A 21,785-nucleotide genomic window follows, 5' to 3' on the forward strand; every position below is an offset into this window, starting at 1 on the left:
CCCAGCACTGTGGGGGAAGCCCGTTTTTAGTTAGAGGGTGAATTACATTTTTTTTTTTAATCAAAAAAAAAAAAAATCCTTCAGCTAAGGTGTGAAGACTGCCCAGGAGATTTATGAGTGAGGATTGTCACACAGCTAAATGACACCATGACACACACAAACACACAATATCTCACGATATACTAAATATGCTGGCCACTTTATCAGCCACAGCTATGTTACCTCTCAGGCTGTTTTGTTTTTTGTTTTTTTTTTGGACAAAGTTCAAATCATAATCAACGTTTATGTTCATTAAAATACAAATTACGGCTTTGGAGCTGATTTTAGATCCTTAGGTACTTAATTTTCATTTTAACGAGGATGTGAAAACTTCTAAACGTTGCCAAAATCAGACCCTTTAACGAAGATGAAAAGCTCATTTATGCTTTTATTACACGCTGCTGAAAATACTGAAATTCACATTTCACTGGATTACCTAACAAATCTAAAAGGAAGATAAATACTGCAGCCAGAAACGGACAAAATGGATGCTTGGGACAGTGCACTTCCAGCACCTTTCAAAATTGAGTTTAAAGTTCTTAAATGACTTTACTCCATCCTACATTAGAGATTTTATTTCATTTATTGCTCCCCTAAGACCATTAAGGTCCTTAACCACTTTTGGTTAAAATTTACTTTATGTGTCCCATAAAAGACCCGGTCAGGGTCCTTAAATCGTGGCGCACGCTGGATATTAGACCAGCTCGTGCTCATAGTTTGAAAAAGGAATTATAAAGCTATGGATCTGGGTTTTAATTTGTGGTAATACTATATTTCCTAAGATTTAAGTATTCATTGTGGATGTCCTTTTATTCCCCAGCATTTAATTGTAATTTCTTTATCCTGCAAAATGGTATTTATTGTTGCATACTCTGACAAGTGACCCTGGGCTGCATGTTAGAAGGAGAGGTGCCTTTATAAATCAAGTTAATATTCTGCCATGGATGTAAATAGAGCGGCCAGGATACCAGGAACACTGCTGCAACTCTTAGGTGGTTCAATCAAGACCGTGTCTGACAGCGTTTGCTGTATTTGTAAAGAGAAGTTTTACTGCACCACATTAAATCCTACAAGCAAAGTTAATGAAGTAACTCATGAGCTCATGTGAAACAAAATAAACCGCTTTCTTCCCTGGTGTAAACTTGGCTGCAAAAAGGAACACAAACTGGAGCACACTCATCCTGTTACACACACACACACACACACACACACACACACACACACACACACACACACACACACACACACGGGCAAAATGTAATCATCATCCACTAATTTTCCGCAAGTTAAACTTAAACCAAATAATCACTTACAAATTCAAATATTCACATCTTGGAGACTTGCTTTTGTTCCAACGGGTCCCCACAATATGACTGAACCCAATTTATGTCCTCACTACATCAACAAAACAGATACACACACACACACACACACACACACACACACACACACACACACACACACACACACGTGTCTTGACACAGGTTTCACATACACCTGCCAGTGTTTCTGGTGGTTCGGCTGTGGGTGGATGGGGTCATTCGTCAACGGTTGAGTGTGCGAGGGAGCGATGCGATTGGAGGGTTAGGGTGGAGGTTGCCCTGGTTTCCCTCTCTTATCAGTGCAGCTGATCTGCCGCCGGCGATGCCAGGCCTGGGGAACACAGAGACGGTTCAACCACGCAGCCCAGACTCCCGCTTAGTGGTCAGACTGAATTAGTGTTCTCTTAACTGGGGTAAGACCTCCCGAGCAGACAGACGGAAGGGAAGGAACCATTTTCCAGGCACAGACTTTCTATTACAGCTCCTGGGAAGAATGCATCTATAAAAGTGAGGGATGCCGAAAAAATGCATGTCAATAATGAACGAGCAAAATGATCTGTGGGGGAATCCCAGGATAAACAACATCTCTATGTATTTACTTGTGGTTCACATGTGTCTTGCGATCATTCTTTTTGAATATTTTTTTCATCCTCATTTTTTTAATCCCATCTTTCATCAAGCTCATATGCCTGAGGCCTTTTCTGACAGCAGTTGTGAGGATCTACACCACGACGGGGCTCTGGTTCACAAAAACCACCAGATCCGGCCACCTGTTCCTCTTACTTTAATGGGAGGATTATAGTCTGAATGAGCTTCCCCAAGTGTGGTCTCGTAATACCACTCTCTCCCTTACAAGGCGATAGTGAGTTGCTAGTTTCATGGAAGAGTCGAGCAAATTTTAACTTTGGAAAGGTCAGAAAAAGTAACCGCAAAGGCGTGTGTCCATGAACGATTTGGGTTGTTCGGTGCTTAGGGAACAAATAAGGCTACACAATGTGTATTTCATCAGAAGACAGCAGTAAAGGCAAAATTACGCTTGCCGTTGAAAAAAAAAGAAGAAGAAGAGGAGGTGGTCTTGACCATCTCCCATTGCAAAATGGAAAAGAGGATTTTTTTTTTTCAAATTGGAAAATTCTAATCGTTCTTTCTTGCCACCTAAAATTAGACTTGTTGCACGTCGTCAATAGGCGGCACGGTGGTGTCCCCTCACAGCAAGAAGGTTCCGGGTTCGAGCCCCAGCTCGGGCACTGGATCCTTCTGTGTGAGTCTGCATGTTCTCCCTGTGCCTGCATGGGTTCTCTCTGGTACTCCAGCTTCCTCCCACAGTCCAAAGACATCAAGAGGGGACCAGGTTAATCCAGACTCTAAATTGTCCGTAGGCGTGGCTGTGAGTGTGAATGGAAAGCTGCTGGGATCGGCTCCAGCCCCCCACGACCCTTAACAGGATAAGAATTAGAAAATGGATGGATGGCCCGCCATCCACAGACAAAGTGGCAATTTGGAAATATCCGCGAAGATGCTGAAAATGAACTCTTTTTCAAAATATAATGATTGATGATGTCATTCAAGATGGGCATTGAGATACTTTGATGAAAAAAACTTGATTACTGTTGCAGTGCGATGTTGCCTACCAACAGAGGCTGGATGCCCGCAGTTGGGCCACAAGTATTCTATCCATCACTAAAAAGCTGGTGAACAGGGGGGTTTTGGAATATAAATCAACTGGCTTCTTCCTTGCAACGGGACTGGATAGAATTCTATTGATTTGGACCGGTACATCTAAAGTTACAAATGGCCCCTTTAAGAAACAACACAGCTTTGTTTGGCATTGGGAAGCTAAAAATCCAAACATTCACCTTTGCTGTCAAAATCTGCCTGTAGAGTTATGAAGTGTGTGTGTGTGTGTGTGTGTGTGTGTGTGTGTGTGTGTGTGTGTGTGTGTGTGTGTGTGTGTGTATGTTGGGGGGGGGGTAATGGCAAGAGTAAGTGGGCCAGACTTCCTGGATGCTAGAAGTTATGGTGTTGATGTTAATCGGGGACAAAGTTACGCTGAGTGGCAGCTGGAGGACTTCCAAAGGTTCATGGGCAGGAAATTCTGCACAAGGGATGCACTGGTGCTTAAAAAAAATCTCTGGTTGTTTCATGATTTAAATGGAAAGAGTGGCATCAGCTACAACTTCCAAAGACCATTTTGTTGAGGTAATTTTTTTTTTTTAGAGACAATATCCAGCAATCCATTCAGCAAACCTGGTGATTAATTCACTTTTTGATTTTTGGGTCACACTGAATTTAAAGGAACATGCCTTTTTGTGTGTGTGTGTAAATACCCTCATTGTCCATCTTTCCCAGAACCAGACAAGAAGTCAGGTCCCTTCTCCCCTCCGTGCTGCATTAGGGAGCTGAGACCCAGTGAATAGCAGTGGATGAACTCTGGAGCACAGCAGTTACAAAAGTCATTGAATACACTTTTCTCAAAAACAGCACTTTTCAGCGTCTATATAACGAGGGTTGTGGGCATCATTCACTGTAATATTATGATATAAAACTACTGAATATTGTAGTTTTAGAATCAAATACACAGCCGCAAGTACGACTGTAATCGCGGTGGACTTAGAGGGTGAAGATGAGGAGGATTCATTCTGGGCAAATCAAGATCCTGAAATTTACCATGTGCTAAGCTAACTAGCTGGTCTCTCGCTCCCTGTGCAGCACAGAGGAGAGACTATCTACCGTCCTGTCTAGCTCTGGAGAGGATGGCGAATAAGTGAGTGAAGTTACAGTAGTCCAAGATTCTTCAGCAATGAATTAACCCCTGACCGGGACTACCGTTAACCATCACTCAGGGGTTAAACGACGCCCACATCTGTTAGCAGCCTCACGTCAAACGGTTCCAGATAATCCCCAGCGCAACCTTCAATAACTCCATCACAGGCACTTCAGCAAGAAGCAGCTGCAGAACCATGGAAGTCACCATAATTGGGTGGATGGGAAAATAAAGGGTGTAATAAAGGCCAGTTTAAACGGTGCCGAGGGTGTGTGTGATCTCACACACAAACCTCAAACACTCTGCTGTGGATCTTTAAGTGTGGAGGATTGGTAACATATGATTTTTTTAGTCATCCAGAGTTTACAGTTATTCGAATGTTTCTGTACACAGTTGGAATAAAATTGCGATCTCCCTGATGCGCATGGCAAGGTGTCAAAATCAAATCGAAAACTGATGACACGAGGTCCAGCAGCACCGACTGATTCCTATCATACACTCGTCATCTGCAACTGACACTTGCTGCTGGCCCGCAGTCACTCGAGAGTTCATAAATAAAACAGAGGTGAACGTCATCACTGGAAGCAGCCGAGCCCCATATGTATGCAGGAATGTGTAGTGCGGGCGTGGTGGTGGGGTGGCTGGCCCGGGTTCATAAACATTAGGACCAGTTCATGGAGAGGTCAGAGGAAAGGCAGTTGGCCAGGCAGTGTGGAAGCCCAACAACATGCATCCAAATGTCACTGAACTTCTCCCCACCCAGGCCCTCAGGGGAAAACAAAAGGGGAAGCGTGTGCACGTTCTCCGATGACAAGGAGTTGAGCCTGGATACGGCGAGGTCGTGCAGAGGGAGCGGAGGTTACAGGAGGGGGGGGATGGAGGATGCAGATGTGCGGTGGGGAAGAGAGGCACGATGGGAGGAAATACAACAAGCTATTGTTTGGTAGATAGAGGACAGGAGCAGAACCACGAGAGAGGCAGCTGAGGACTATTCACCAGAGTTTACTTGTGCACACATACCACACACACACGCACGCACACGCACGCACACACACGCACACACATACACACACAGAGGCATGACTGACTGATTTTGCAATGGTCACCTGATCTTGATAAGTGAAAGCCACTAACTTTTGAGGAACTGAAGACTTTTTTTTTTATAGGAGGTGGTAGATGTGGTGGTAACCTGCAAATATGGATCAACACCCAAAGTCATGACCACGATTTAATGTGGCCACATGCAGGAGGTACAAGCAGATGTTCTGGACTCATTTCTGGGCTCAGCAGAAAGAGCGGCCATGTTGTAATCAGAAGGTCACGAGTTTTATCCTCAGAAACTCCCTGTGGGCTGTTCGGCCGTCTATCATTTTTTTAATACATCTATATACGTCTTTACAGGTTTTACACTCGTCCTGAAATTCTTGACTTTGTTACTCAGAAAATATATCATTTGTTGCACAGCAGTGGCTGTGTGTCATCTAGATTATGTAATCCACGACTTCAGCAAGACAGAGTTGTTTTTGGCTTTGAATTCTGCCACTAAGACGCTTAAATATCTGAATCAAAACTTCAGTATCTCAGAACACAACGACATTTAATCAAGTTGATCGTTCAAAGTTGCTTCTCTTCATTTTTTTCCAACCTCTTTTCTTGAAGGCATAGTTCCCAACATTTTAATTTAATTTTCAATACAAAAAAATCTTCCTCCTCTCGTTTTTATTTTTTATTTTTTTAAACCTGGCCCAATACTCTCACCATACTGCATTTATCAAAAATGAGAGAGAACAGGACTGGTTGTACGACAGCAGGTGGAAACCTCAGGGAGGCGGAGTCTCCATAGGTTTCACTAGGTTTTAACGCATTTTCAGGAAGGATGCATGTTTGCTTTGATTTGACCTGTTTTAAAAAAAATTCCTTCCTTATGTTAAGATAAAGGCAGACCAGTGGTGCAGTGGTCAGCACTGTCCCCTCACAGCAAGAAGGTTCCAGGTTCCAGGTTCAGCTCCAGCACGGGGTCTTTCTGTGTGGAGTCTCCATGTTCTCCCTGTTCCTGCTGGGTTCTCTCTGGTACTCCAGCTTCCTCCCACAGTCCAAAGACATCAAGAGGGGACGAGGTTAATCCAGACTCTAAACTGACCGTAGGCGTGGCTGGGAGAGCCAGTGGCTGTCTGTCTCTATGTGTTGGCCCTGCCATGCACCTGTTGCCGATCTCAGAGGAGGATTGTCTTACTGGGTTTACCTATTAGCCAATTAGTTCTCGTTCTAAACTGTTTTTTTTCTGTGTTTCTTGTTCACTGAATTGACCTCCGAGACACCGTGTTTGTGATTTAAAGCAGCGTTCCTTCTGTTTTATGACAGGGGAAAGAATATCAGCACGAGGTATTCCTCTGCACATGTTGAAATAAATGTCAATACCTGTAGTAGATGATAGCGGTGTCAAAATATTCTAACATTTCCCAGTTGAGGGAGTTATTTGGGAGGAATCTGATCAACCCTGCCGCATACACCCGTATCAACAGGTCAGCCATGAGACAGGTCAACTGAGGACGAGCCCCTCAAGCATTTCCTGGAAACACGAGCTGACAATAATATTTATGACAGGGGAAGAAGAAGAAAAAAAAACTCCTCAAACAGAGCCAATGGCTGCTGTGACAACAAGCTGCACGTATATGGGCCCCCAATAACAAACACAGTGCTTCAAGTAAAGATTGTACCTCACTGTATCTTGTGACTCAGAGTAAAAAACAAATCATTATCTGTCTGTGTTGCCACCGTGACTCCTGGTTTGTGAAAATTAATCTTGTGTAAAAGATCACTGGTTTGGTCTTTGCACAGCATAAACCGACGCAGCAGGAATGCAGAGTCGTGCAGACACACAGTCAGACTTCATATGCAATCAGTAGATGTTGAGTAAAGCGGTGAACACCCCATTTAACCACACGCTTTATTAAATATGTGGTTAAATGGGGCGTTCACTGACACTGTGGGCAGAAGGGTTGTGTGGTACTTGTTAATTACCGTCTCGAAATCTCATTATAATGTATAAACACTGCATGGATGTTTTACTCTGAAGGGAATTTTGACTCCATATATGAAGGAAAAGCGGAGAGAAGCTCCAAGAAAACCTTTTCAGTGAAACAACTGTTGGCGATGGTGGCGGCGGCGGCGGCGGCTTTCCGCATCTTCACGTGACACACGGACGTATTCTGCTAATTTTTGTGGCGTTCTGTGCTCGGATGAGCTGTTATTGATCTGGATCAGGTGGGATGGGAAAAAAGAAAACGAATCAAATGTGCACAGCAGAATTCTAAGAATGGTTCATATTCATCCAACATACTTGACCAGAAGATGGACTTGATAGAAGGGGGAAGCGGACGTTTCTGTGTTTAAAGCCAAAAAGGGAACCGCCTCTTTAGAATATATCGCTGCAGGGCTGTAACACATCTTTGATAGAGTGCAAGGTCAACTATTTTTCATATGATCCGGTCAAAATGTCAGAAAACTGTGAAATAACAAAAATCAGAGGCCCAAAGTCAGCATTTTAAATTATTTACCTGTCGTCAGTCCAACTCGTTCATAATTGAGGCTAACATGGGTGAGGAATATCAACATCCTATCTTCTATAATATCTTCACAAATCTTCCGCCCAACCCGATCCATCTCTGCGAGTGTAATACTTTTCTCTTCTAATATTGACAAGAACGGCCTCAACAAGTTCCATCAAAAATTTATGCTCACATTTTATGACTCATCCACCATTACAGTGAGGATAAATCTTCCGAACGACGGATCCACGGCCGGATCAAGATGATTTCCAGAAGCCCAAACATTCCTCTTTCGAACGTTTCTCTTGCGATCAAGGAATTCATCGTGACGTGAAATACACCGCTAACAGCTACTGTACATCCAGCCAGTGACCCAGAACAGTTTTCAGGATCCAGGATCCAAAATTTGATCCGGATCTCTTCCAAAAGTTAATCCCCTGTACCTTGTAGTATTACCTTCAAACCAAATTTAATCAATACAAGGATATCCAAACAAACAAACACACACCGGTGATCAGGTAAATAATAAAGAAACAGAGAAAATGCCCTTGTTTCAGAAGCTTCCTTGTTCCTTAAATGATTATTAAATTGTCTATTAATCTATCGTACAGACAGGTGAACAAATATTTCTGCATTGTTTCACGACGGCATAGTGCGAATTTTCATTCGGTGCGACGTTATTGAAGAGAAAAATAACCATGTAGTGGCATTATTATGAAATCTTAGCTTCAATTTCCTTGGTAATATTACACAAATATCAGAGTTAATAAGGCAGCACAGGCACAAACACACAGGCCTGATCTCTCGCTGGCCCAGTCACAGCAGATACCTTTGATCTCTCTCATCAGACAACATCAGGAGCAATTTTTAACAGACTTGGAGGTGAGACCTCCCACTGGAGACCACCTCCTCCATCACCATGTGAGCTCACCATGTGTGCACATCTCACCGCTACGCATCCACACTGCTGCAACAATGCTTTACAAGTCACAACGGAGCGGCACCAGGCGTGCGGTTCAGTAATGATTTACACATGAAGGGAATGACCGAGTGCAGCGAGGCAGATTGTTAAGCAAATGTTTTTTTCGTAGCGTCAGTAATGTGCTTTTACAATACTGATGTCCGGACAGCTGGCGAGCCAAGACTGGCAGACTGCCCTGAGAAACCAGAGACGCCCCCTCCGCGAAACCAAGCGGGATAAGTGTCTTGCACCACATTTCCACCACACTCTTCCTATAGCATGCCCAGAAACCCTCGGCTAACATGTGATTCACAGGGATGAGAGGCATCAGCTTGATGACATGCTGCACACAAGCATCCAGGATTCCTCTGTGGACCAACAGTCCCACAACTATGTTGTCATTCAGCTAAGGGGGGGAAAAAAAATAAAAAAATATAAATATATATATTAATTCATTCTTTTCAACTGTTACAGTGCTAATGCCAAGGGATACATGCACCTGGGCTGGCTGCCTCCCAGTGCTGACTTTTTGTCTCACAGAGAGAAAAGTGTCTCTGGTTTCATTATGGCCTCACTTCTCTTTGACACCCACTCACTGTCCCAAATGCAGAGGGATCCTGCTCTGATTCCCGCAGCACACAAAGAGTGGGAATAAGAGGAAAGTGAGAGTTGCAGGCCAGCAGATAGCGAACAGTTTCTTTTGGCTAATCATGCACTTTCATTCTCTGCAGCTGGCCTGACTGTATAAACACAGCAAAATCAAATGTTCTCATGCTCTCTGAGTATTACACCCCAAAACAGGTGCTTTTACTCCCTCAATCCCCATCTTTCTCCCGCCCACACATTCTGAACTTGAACCTCACAGTCCAGGTGGCAGGTGCTCCAAAATTACTGCAGTCACACCGACTACAAATCGCTGTCTCGTATGAAGAGCGGGAACGTCTCCAGCAGAAATAACTCTTGTAGAAAATAAATTATTCAAGAGAAGGTGACGACAAGGAAAGAATCTGGTACTGTAAACATTCAGGGGCGTTTCCTCCATCCCATAACTCAAATCTTTTGTTCTGAGCCTGTGCAGTGGATGCCAAACTCATATCTATCGCACTTTCTAAATATCTTCTCAGCAGGCGGGGTAGAAGGCAGAATCATGTTGAGCTCTTCTCAATCCGTCACCTACGCCCACTCTCTATCCGCTTCAACACCACTTGAGTGTCCTAGTCAAGGGTCTGTCATATGAACCCATTTACATGTAAAACCACCTACAAAAGCGTGCAGCATTTTTGTTGATAGCCCCATAAGGAACCAATTCTCTTAGATCTTACGGGTAGAACAACAAAAACGGGATGTTGCATCATTAGGAATCAATTAGCGGGAAGTGAAACTGAGTTGTGAAGCGGTCCAACACTGAGTATGCATGGCACTGACTGACCACGTGCACCCAAACGTTCCATGTGACCACGCATATAGACGTATACTCAGGAGCAGTAAAGCATGTCTCTCGGGGGATAATTTAGCTAGAAAGCAAGGACTCGATCTATGTTTTCATGCATGTATGCATGTATGCATGTGTCTGGACAACCATAAATCTGACTGACATCAAACTTCGCATGTTTTTTTTTGTTTTTTTTTACTGGTCTTTGCTGGTAAGTGCTCCTGAGTTTTAATCAGAAGTTGTTTTTTTTTTCTGTCAGGCTCTCAACTGGGTTTGTCTGTACAGGGAGATAAATGACATCATCACACAATGATTAGATAGCTTTGATGCATGTAACATCAAATTCCACTTTATCTGCAAGCTCTGCTCTATAAACAGTCGACGTGTTCAGGGACTGTTGCAAAAACCTGGCAGATTATGAGCATAATTACAACGATTACAAGTAGGGTTATGTTTTTTTCTCCTCCCTAGTAATAAAAAGTTAGATAGTCCCTGAGTGACAGTAGGGCTCTGGTTGACCCACTGGGAGAGGTGCACCAAAATGTACATCAAATGTCATTTCACATTGTCACCAGGTGGCGCTGTGACTGTTGTGCCCCAGAAACACAAAACACCAATACACCAATACACCATGTTCAGTGGAGATCGGCCTGATGGTTTTTGCGTAATCCTGCTTACAAACGGATAGATGCCACCAAAAACGTGACCTCCTCGGTGGAGGGACTAATGACCTCACGTGCATGTCGACCGTGCTTCATTCTGCGTTAGCTTCGTACCTGCAGCGGCGTGGATGAGGACGCTCTGGTTGGGTCGCAGGTTGCCAAAGTCAAACAGCATCAGGTAGGCAGTGATGTAATTGACAGGGAGGGCTGCCGCCTCCTCGAAGCTCATGCCATCTGGGATGAGGAAGGTGTGGCTTGCTGGCACCACCGCCACCTCCTGCCACAGGCCGAAGCGGTTCAGCACCATCACCTTATCACCAACCTGGAACAGAGAGCACATGAAGACATGGGATGAAAGGCAGCAGAGGGTTCTCAGTCTGCTCTGTCCACATCCTGAATACATCTCGACTATACGCTTCAAATGCAATGGAAATGCAGGCAGATACGGGCCTTCGTTGCAGATATCGGTTTCTAAAAACAGTTGACATTTATGAGAAACACATTTCAGCAAAGTTGGAACAGCTGTAGCTAAAATTTTGCTTTGTATTACTGGTTAATCTTGGGAGAAAGAAACATTCCTTAGGTCAATATGCCTTGGTCCAGACATCTGAATTTCCTAACTCCACCAAGCTGATTGATTCATCTGGCATCATGACACGGAACAGCGGTTTCTCTCTCGAAAAGTGATTGATCCATCGAGCTCCGAGGGGGGATTAGCTAATCAGCTACACGTGTGGGACTACCACCGTTGTCAAGTGTTCTAATGCCGTGTGGCCTGATAGTATATCAACATTTGTTTTTACTTCACTCAACTCAGCTCTTCAAAGTCCAGGAAGACCAGTATGTTGGCACAGCAACACATGGTTGTCAACTTAAAAGGACAGTAGATTCAGGCGGATTCTTCGGTCTCTAGTCATTGGTTGAATCCTCCTTCCCCACAAGAATTAGATTTGAGGCAATGCCAGACTGGAGATGGAAATAATGATCAAAAAAAGAAAAGCACTTCATTAATATTAAAGCGAAATTCTACAATGCCGCTTTGGAGCCGCAACACCCCAGAGACTCCACAGTTATCGTATTCTGAGGTGGTCTGGTACATCCTGCCTTCTGCAGCCTCTCGGGTTCTTGGCGCAGTGGGAATGACGTGAGATGTGTAGCGGGAAAAGAAAGTGCGGTTGATTGTTTTGCTCACAACAAGGGCAGACATGCAAACATGCAGCCACATCGGCTGCCAAGCCAGGAAGAGTTGGCTTTGCGGAAAGAATGAAAGCAAAACAAGGAAAGTGGAAAAATGAAAGCGGAGTAAGAGATGATGGATGGAGGAAAAGTAGGAAGCTGTTCATTTTATTGCTAAATAGAGAAGGTGCTTTGGGAAAAGTGCCCAAGTTTTTGAACTGACTTATTCCTGACTTCGGTTAACTGTTTGCGCATCATATTCAAAATGAACGTCACTTTAAAATTGTGAGATATTGTAATTTTAGAATCAGATACGTTGCTAGAGCTACTTCCCTGACAGAGACAAAACATCTGTTGGATGAACTGCCACTACTAATCATGACCAACTTTGAGGAGGATCACCACTGGACAAACCAAGAGTCTAAACCTGATCCATCTGGGCCGGAGTACACAGGAAGGAAACACAGGTTTTGGAAGATCAGCAGGCACAATGAAGCTATGCTACACAGCCCATCCACGTCCATTCACTGCGCTAAGCCAGCTAGCAGTTAGCCGTTCTGGGGTGGACGGCAAAAACGCACTTCCCCAGCAGTTCCTTTCAGGGATTAATCAACAGTGCAACCGACTAATCCATTCTTATTACTCATTTTTGAAATGTAATCTGGGCTCATTATAGTTATCTATAGAGTCATGTCATCTGTTACACCCCTGCCATTACCAACACCCATTTTCTGATATCAAACATGAAAAAGGTGAGTCCACCCCCTTGCTAGTTGACGTCCCATTGGTATTTCTTCTGCTGTGCCCTGCAAAGCTGTGTATTCTCAGAGCGAATGATGTGCAACACTGTCATATTTGGCATGACGGCTTTCCTGCACCGGGTGAAAGACGTGAGCGAAGCTTTATCACAGCATGATCCCTTGGTCTTGATTCAATAAGTCAGAGTCATCCTGGGTTGAGAGAATATTTCCTCGAACTCTCTGACATGCTGCCATTTTCCTTCTCTGCTTAGGAAACTCCCATAATTCCACCAGTTTTCCACCTTAGGACCTCTCTGAAGGACAGAGATGCCTTATGAATAACTTATCTTTACTACAGTTTACTCCTAACTGTAAGGGGGAATTGTGAGAAAATGTCAGTTCTGGGAATTTCCGTCGAGTGTCAGAACAAGGAGCGACTCTTTGTACGAGGAAGCCTTGTGAATACGGGCCCGAGGTCACTAGTGTCAGTTGGCTCCTCATTGACTAAAAATGTGATCTCCATCTTGTCATTTTATTAAAAACAGGGCTCTCTGATTCACAACTCTCTATTCTTTCAACTCTATTCTCTCTTTCCAGAATGAAGAACCCTAATACCCCCCAACGCCGTGCGACCCAGTCAGGAGAACCGACTCGAGGGACACAGGAAACAGACCGCAGCCTTATAACGCTCTTCCTGTTTTCTTCCACCAACATATACACCCCTCTCCCTACCAACCTGTTTCCATCATCCTCAGTTTTTTTTTCTCTTCCCTTCTTTCTCTTTCACTTCCTGACTCCTTTTCCTCTTACAACTTTAGAACGCCTTCCTTCCCCTTCTCCAGTCCCTTGGCTCATCCTGTGTGCATCTTGGTCTTACCACCGTCTTCAACGCTCTTTCTTTCATCCCGATTTCTTAATCCTCAACTGTCTCATTCTATCTACACCTCGTCAGCTGCCATGCTCACTCTTTTTTTTTTTCCCCAGCGAGAAGTGTTCGTATCCCCTCTTCATCATCAGCGAGACAGGACAATGGGGCCCATCTTCTCCCCTGGCTCCTCTCCACTCATCAGAAGGGCCTGCCAGATTCTTCCCCATGGCTGAGCATAAGACAAGCTCTCTCCTACTGGGAATAAACCCTCTCCACCCGGGCCCCTCTAATGGTCTGGAGGGAGCCGTGCGCCTTGTTGTCTATCCGCTCCAATTAGAGAGATCCCCCCCCCCTTTCTTTCTCTTTTTATAGTTGCATCTTTTTTGTCTCTCTGCATCATTTCTATCTGAGGCGAGGCCATTTAGTTCACTGTCAAACTCTACTTTCACTTTTCCACTGTATGTGACTTCTCCTTCCTTCTCCTTTATTAATCACGCTGATTCTCTTTCTCTCCAGTCTCCACCTTCCCCGTGTCTGTCTTTAACTCTTTGTTCATCAGCCTTGCTGGTTTAATTGGGGGTACAAACTGATAGATGGTGCCGATCAAGACTTTGCAGGAAACACACGCACACACACAAACATGACTCACACACTGCTTTCCAACGCATCTACAGCTATTGTTCTATGCCCACGTAATGCATCTGAGTTACTGTCAGTCACACAGAAGCTGGGTAGGAACACTCAAAACTGAACGAGCGAGCCTTGTGACACTTGTGACACTTCTGTTACAACATCTTCACACACACACACACACACACACACACACACAAATAGATACAAGCATGCCTTGCGTTTCTTTTCTTTCTTTTTTTTTTGGCCTGCCTGTCATTGCATTCAATGTAGTCACAGCTGGGGTCAAGGGTGCAAGAGGGAGGAACAAAGACACTTCCAGTTAGCAGTATATGAATGGACTTAATCAGATGGTGATTCAGTTTGGCAGTATGCAGGCCTCCAAGTCAGCTGTTTTGTTGGTTGGAGATTCGATGATCTCAGCAAAAAAATGGTGGTGGTGGTTGAGGGGAGGGGGCATTAACTAAATTTGATTCAGGCTTTGGAACAGGATGAAGGTTAAATGTAACAAACACAACCTGAATGGCTCCTGTAAATGTGGTTGAGAGGAGAAACGTTAGATCTCCCTGGTTTGTAAGGGCAGCTTTTGTGGTGATTTAACCTGGTTTGTATGATGTAAGACAAGAGACCACGCCCTGTGCCCATGCAGCTCCGGATCGTCTGACCGACTTGCTTTTTTTTTCTTTCTCTTTTACACTAGACTGCATCACCGATTATGCAAATCAGCCTATAAAAGAGCCATTAGTCCACGTCTCGTTTTTTTCTACTTGAGTCATGCCGCTGCGAGTCAGCAACCTGGATGCACTCTCACTGTATAAAATGAGACAACCGTATGCAGCTTTTTGTTTGGCTTAAACTTCCAGTTTTAGTGTAATTTTGAAGATGATCTGACTCTTCAGGAAGGATGATAGGGCCACTTTGATTCCTCCTCTGAGCTCTGCTGTTTCTACCAAAGGTGCTATCAGCACCGGTTTTTGCCCGACAGGTCTTTTAGCTTCTTTAAAGAGCAGCGCATGTAAACATTAATTAGCTTGTTCAATACTGAAAGCGCAAAAACTGGTAAGGCTTTCCATTCTAGCTGGCCCTATGATGCAGCGACACGTGATGAGAGACGACGCAGGAGAGCGGTGGAGGGAGGAGACCAGGGAACTTGGTACAAAGGACGCTTTCCTAATGCTACAGAGACCGTTATCGTAATTAAGTTTAACATGAGCGCTGCGTCCAGACCGACAGAGTGAGGGTTGTCAAAGAGGAACCTATTTTCAAGTCATGCTAAAGTTTCCATCTCGTCAAAATCAGTTGTTACCCTTGAAATCACGACATAACAGCACAGGAACTCTGCTAATTTCCAAATTAACAAACTTTGCACACACAAGTGTCCTTCCTACTCGCCATCAGCAGAGGTCGCTCCTGCTCACCAAACCCACATCGAGCCGCTTTGGAGAAAAGACGCCTGATTTTGAACTGATCAGCAGCAAGTCAGAAACAAAAGCGACCCCTTTATTCTGTGAGAGCGTCCTAGCACGATAAGCAGATTGATACGGACAGAGCGAGATTGTTAGCAGACAGCGAGGGCAGCGTGATGAGGTATTCATTGACAGCGCAAGGAGGAATCAAGAGTTTATGCAGAAGAGAGAGATCTAGATAAAGGGAGGGAAGACGGGATGGAGGAAATACCAGAATGACAATGTGAGCCAGGGGTAATTGAGAACATATGGGTCAGTTCCTACCAAACTTCACCAAGGGAGAGCATAAAAAAAGCAGGTCTAGGGGAAAAAAAATGCTGATTCGCTGTGTCGCAGGAGTTGCAGCGTGATTTGTGATATTTCCCTTCTTCTTTTACCCGCACTCCTTCTTAGGTCATTTCGGGTAAGGGGTAGGATGACTTCACTCTCTTTTACCGTCCAATCAAAAATAGGCATTTGTTTTGCTGAAGTTATCGAAATACAATAGAAGACTTGCAGAGGATAATTAATACACATAAAAGCCTTCGGTCGGGCCGGCCGGCATTAAGGCTGCGAACAAGCCAAAGACATTAGGGGTGAGTGTCACCTTGATCAGCTTTCCAAATGTAAATAAATTGGAAGAAGAGAGAATATATGCTGTGTGTGTGTGTGTGTGTGTGTGTGTGTGTGTGTGTGTGTGTCAGTGTTCCTTCACTTTTCTCAACAGTCGTCCAGCCAGTCTTTTTCAAACTTTGCGGGTGGATCAGCGAAAGTGCAATATTGAGTGCGAAGTCATTTGGATACAAGACTTTTTTTTTTTTTATTGAAATCTTTTATTGAAATTTAGTGAGAGACACCAGGGCAGAATGAATTTAGAATAAATATATAAAGCCAACGCGCAGCCACAGATGATAGCTCATTCAATGTTTCTGCAAAACGCAGCAAGCAGCTAATCCATCTTGTTTTTGGGGTTTGTTTTTTTTGGGCTGCCTCAGTTAGCATTGTTTCTGTTTACTAGCAGTAACACAGACGATTCTCATATGACCTACGTTTCTGTTGATGCTAGCTCAGTTAGCATTTATCATGTTCGACCTTCCGTACGTTTAGCAGTGAGACCATGTGACCTCCCACAGTCAGGACAATGACGGGCTGCCATCCGTCACACTTTTCAAAACTTGATGCAAAAAAAAAACGTCGTATTTCCAAGGCCGTGGCACAATGGAACCTAACACCTGTGTGAACACAACATATACCTAAAGAAGATGTGCTATTTGATAAGCTAATGTCTGCAGCAAGCCTGCATATCGAGAGGGAGTAAAGCTCTCGTGCGACACTTTTGTCTCCATCTCCTGGCAGTGAGCTGTATTACACACCGCTGTTGACTTGTGCCACATCATAGGCTCCGCCGCTGCAGCCCACGGAGTTTTTACCATCCATCCATCCATTTTCTTCCGCTTAACCTGTTAAGGGTCGGGGGGGTGGAGCCTATCCCAGCTGCCTTCAGGTGAGAGGCGGGGTTCACCCTGGACAGGTCACCAGTCCATCGCAGGGCCAACACATAGAGACAGACAACCATTCACACTCCCAGCCATGCCTATGGTCAATTTAGAGTCTGGATCTGAACCTGGTCCCCTCTTGATGTCTTTGGACTGTGGGAGGAAGCCGGAGTACCGGAGAGAACCCACGCAGGAACAGGGAGAACATGCAGACTCCACACAGAAAGACCCCGTGCTCCAGCTGGGGCTTGAACCCGGAACCTTCTTGCTGTGAGGCGACAGTGCTGACCACTGCACCACCGTGCCGCCCGGCGTCTTTACCATTCTGACTGAAAAAACAGTCTGTTTTTGAGTGTTGAATGTTTTGAGTGTCGTGACCGCCGCAAAAAAGACTCGTTTCAGAGTCCGAATTTTAGCCATTCGGTCTGACAACATTTGGACAGTCAAGAAAAGCTGCCGATTAAACCATTTTTGCACATTCCAGTTAGCAGAGGGCTAACAAGAAGTCGCTGCCCACAGGGCGCGGCACGGTCGCCATCAACAAAACTCCATATGCTGTTAAAGGCGGAGAGATTTACCTCGCAGCCATCAGCTTAATGTGTATTGTGTGAACACATTTGGCAAGAACTTGAACCCAAGGGGAGTGCATTTATATGTGAAAGTGCTGCGTTATTGATTTCTACAACTGAAATTACATCTTTGTAATTACAGAGACAGAACAGCGCCAAACCTGAGCGCACCGGTGCCGATGTTGGGTTAAAATGTGAACAGTACTCATCCCTGAAGTGTCCCTCTCATATTTGTGAGAGAAAGCAGGCAGGCGCACAAGAGAGCATAAGGATCAAAACTAGACTGAAATGTCAGAAAGACTCCATAAAAATCACACACACTTCACTCCGCCGCTGAAGTTTCTGTCGCATTATCTAATTAAATGCTGTGAATGCGTTTATCGCCGTGTGTGCCGAGAACGCGCGGCGGCCTGTCAGACACACCAATTAATCTATGCCTGTTTGCATATGTGTGTTTGTCAGAGAAACAAAAGATAGATAGTCAGGCGGATGCAGTTGCAGCAACTGATGGGCCTCCAAAATATCCAGCGCCATCAGGGTCAGAGCAAACGCTCTGCCAAGCCGCCAAAATACCTCATAGATCTCCATCCATTAGTAAGATTGGCTTTTAATTCTATAAACTAAAGGCAGGAAGGGGATCTGGGAGGGGTGCGAGGCCGCCATGTCATGCTGCGCGCGCAAATGTGTGTATGTGTGCAATGTGTGACCTTTAAATCCAATCTGCATTACTGACAATGTGGAAAGAGGCTATAAAGTATTTGAGAGACACAAAGGTTGTGCCGCGCTATGATGTCTGGCTGCCGTCCGCCGACCCGTCACCGGCCTCGCTGGCGTCGATCCGCATCCGTACGCTTTCACACTTGACAAATGCGTGTGCCACTCCCAGTCGGACGCGTCCAGTTTCTTCGCTTGCATCCCACATTGAGAGATACTGACCAGCTGATGATTAAAAAAACAAAACGAGGTACTCTTAAAAACAAACAGCGTGAGTCATCGCTGGCTGGTGGTGCACAATATTTGGTTTATTTTTTTGCTTTGTTGTTTAACTGCCTCCCAAAGCGTTACCGTGGTGATGCCATGCAGCCATCAGGAGAAAGACATAAAGGCCTGTGACTCATCATGATATGTCAACACACTCTCATCCCCGAGTCATCGCGTTGGTCAGTTGTCCAACGCCAGTTTCAGTTTCGGTTATGGTCATGCGTCACCTGCCGGAGTTAATCGGTCCTCAGATTACATTTTCTGATGATCCGCTGCAGTGATTGAGTTGCGCTCAGGTTGTTTGTTGGTCGGGTTTCATTTATGAACCATGAGGTTCAGGTCAGGAGGGTGGTTGTGGTTTCTAAAAGACAGACATTTGCTCAAACCAGCTCATGGAACTTGAACAACGGTGCCCAGCGGCAATGTCCAGCGTGGTTTTTGACCAAACCACCTTAACCACCTCACTGGAGATCGAGGACACCGCTAGCTTCAGAGTCGGATGGGGCGGTGGCTTGTCAAGTTTGAAGCTGAGGGGCCCTCCGGGTTGCTTCTGCCTGCGACCCCTGGAGTTCCTAGAAACACCCCTGGAGGGAGGTTCGGAACCCAAATGCCTGAAGCTCTGGGCCACTGACCAGGCTGCCATACCTTCAGGGTGCAGTATCTGACGAGTTGGGAGTGAGCACTCAGTATGAAAGCCACACCATCGGTGTGTCTGACTGAGTCTGTCCTCACTTCTTTGGCAGGTTTCAGCTTTGATTTGGTGACGGTTAATATTAGTCTCTTACAACTACGGAGGGGATACACTGTCTGCTGACAAAAGGGGGCGAGTGATCCCGGTTCTCAGACCACGCTGTCTGCTGCCTCGCCCTTTCCGCTCGCTGCTTCTGTGCGCCACTGCTCCCGGTAACAAAAGGCATCGGTGACTCCGCGGTCTCTCCGCCACCGGCGTCAAGTCAGCCATATTTAATGTAGGCCTATCACTCCGCATCTGCACGTAGTCTCCAAAATAAAGTCACATTATTGACTATTGATCACACCTTTTTTTTTTTGCAAGCAAAGCAGCAGACATGGTGGCATTTTTCTTGTTTGGCATTTTTCTTGTTTTTAATCATCCATACATATTCTGCTTACAGTTGCAATCGAGACTGTGACTCAGCTCCTACAACGTGCTGCACATTTTGAACTCCTCATTATTTCGTTTACGCTCAACCGAACCGTGCGTGTTCAGACCAGGTTTTTATAGCATCTCAGTCTCCACAAAATCAAAAAAAAAAAAATGGTGTGGTCGTTTGTAGCTTTGAAGATGTCACAGTCTCATTTCCGGTTGTACTCGTCGATATCTGGATGGCTTGACGCATCTCTCCGCGCCCTGGCGCTCATCAGAGCCTCGGTTAAGCGAAGATGCGGCAAGGGTGGACGAAAAATCATCCCGCTCATTAAATCGCGTTCATTTAGACGCAAGAGTTGCGCCAAAACAGCCAATCCACGTCCGCACCAGTTCTGTTTTGTGTTGCATTTGCACCGAAGTTGCGCAAAGACAACGCAAATTGAAAAAAAAACAAAAACGTGAAGAGGGTGGGACGCCTGGTGCTGCCTTCATTGTACTCAACTCTTATCATATCCACACTTTGTTTTCTTGATATTACAAGACAACATGAACCACATTAGCAGGCAGATTTTTTTGTACTTAGGCAAGTGTTCTCCCTTCCTGTGCATCAGCAGACTAAATGAATGAATGAACAATTATAATTACACATCAAACATTAACTGTAGGCCCTCTGGGTCATTAATGTTATCTTGAATTAATTATCCTGTGTGCATTTCATTCATTAAATCCTAATAGGGTGTACAGTGTTACCTCCTGAGAGCTGGGAGCGCTGACACGCCCATATCAGCTCTGCTCAGCTCTAAAATTCAGACTCATCACTCATCGCAACAATAAAAGACTTGGAAATCTGACTTCGAGAGAAAAAACTGGGTTTGTTCTTACTTTTCTGTCTGTCACTTCCTCCCCTACAGCCTCCACCACCCCGGAGCACTCCATGCCCGGGGTGACCGGCGGGGATGGCAGCCTGTCGTACAGCCCCTGTCGGGCCATCAAGTCGGCGAAGTTCAGCCCGCAAGCCTTGACCCGCACCTGGATCTCTCCAGCCTTGAGCGCCGGCTTGCCCTTCTTCACCTGCAGCTTCACCTTATCATAACCGCCGTAGCCGGTGAGCACCAGAGCGCGGTAGGTGAACGCCTCCTCTTCGGGGACCTTCTCGGTGGTCGCCGCGGGTGTAGCCGCTGCCTCTGCGGCGCCAGCGGCGGGTGCAGGTTCCGTCTCCGACTTGGGCTCCTCAGTGGGTTTGGTCTCCTGCTTCTGGTCTACGGCGTTTTGCTGCTGGGCAGGTGCGTCCTCTCCAGACATTGTGTAGGGAGTGTTGGTTGCGAGACAGTGATGAAAATATAAATTCACTTGTTGTGCTTCTGTTGCCGTGGAGGGGCTCGCTGTGTTGCTGCAAGTGCAAGTAAAAAGCAGAGAGTCAGAGCTCCTTTTTCAGCAGTCCTGCATGCACACTAACCCCGACAAAGTGGGCTGATCAGTGGCTGTCAACGCGGTGCTCTGACAGTGAGAGTGAGTGGGACGAGACAGAGGCAGGCTGGAAAACACGGAGAGCTGATGAAACCCAGGATTCCTGAGTGTGATTGGGTGGATCCGGCTGTTTGGGTAGGGCTATAAGAGAGATCTATACCGCATCAAGTAGAGGGGTGATTTGCAGAAATGTCCATTAGGACTAAAAGGGGGGGGGGGAGCCTAACCCTTACAAAACCCTTTTAAAAAAAGAAATCTGTTAATTGCTGCAAGCCTCCATTAAATCAAGAGATAGCTGGTTCAAGGAAACTAGGCTGCCAAAGACACATTTCTAAATGAAGATACTGTATTTATCAATTAGTCATAACTTTAGAAGGAGAAATGCCCCTTTACTCTGCAACCAGAGGTCAGAGTGGTGCAAAGACAATGTGTGTGTGAGTGTGTTTTTGAAAAAATAAATTGTATAGTGAATGATTCATTCTCCGATTTTACACACACATCAGGTATGGTTAACATTTTTTTTTAAATGAATTTTGTATATGGGTGTGGCAAAATGGCTCAATAGCGCCTCCCACAG

At 45.3% G+C, this 21,785-nt stretch overlaps 1 protein-coding gene across 1 annotated transcript in view; it reads right to left on the minus strand.

Moving 5' to 3' along the window:
- The window catches only part of vat1 (vesicle amine transport 1), a 41,084-nt gene extending 19,842 nt beyond the window's left edge, over nucleotides 1-21,242 (minus strand). Inside the window, exons 1-2 of the mRNA XM_086184675.1 lie at nucleotides 20,624-21,242; nucleotides 10,843-11,050 (exon numbers count right to left, since the gene is read on the minus strand). Of these exons, the coding sequence (XP_086040801.1) occupies nucleotides 10,843-11,050; nucleotides 20,624-21,043 (628 nt within the window). The 5' untranslated portion in view covers nucleotides 21,044-21,242. The remainder of the gene's footprint in view (nucleotides 1-10,842; nucleotides 11,051-20,623) is intronic.
- Between the last annotated feature and the right edge of the window lie 543 nt (nucleotides 21,243-21,785).

Source organism: Aulostomus chinensis, chromosome 18 (genome assembly GCF_037954235.1).
Source record: "Aulostomus chinensis isolate RoL2024-O1b breed Wild chromosome 18, RoL_Achi_v1.0, whole genome shotgun sequence".
In the NCBI taxonomy this organism is placed as follows: Eukaryota; Metazoa; Chordata; class Actinopteri; order Syngnathiformes; family Aulostomidae; genus Aulostomus; species Aulostomus chinensis.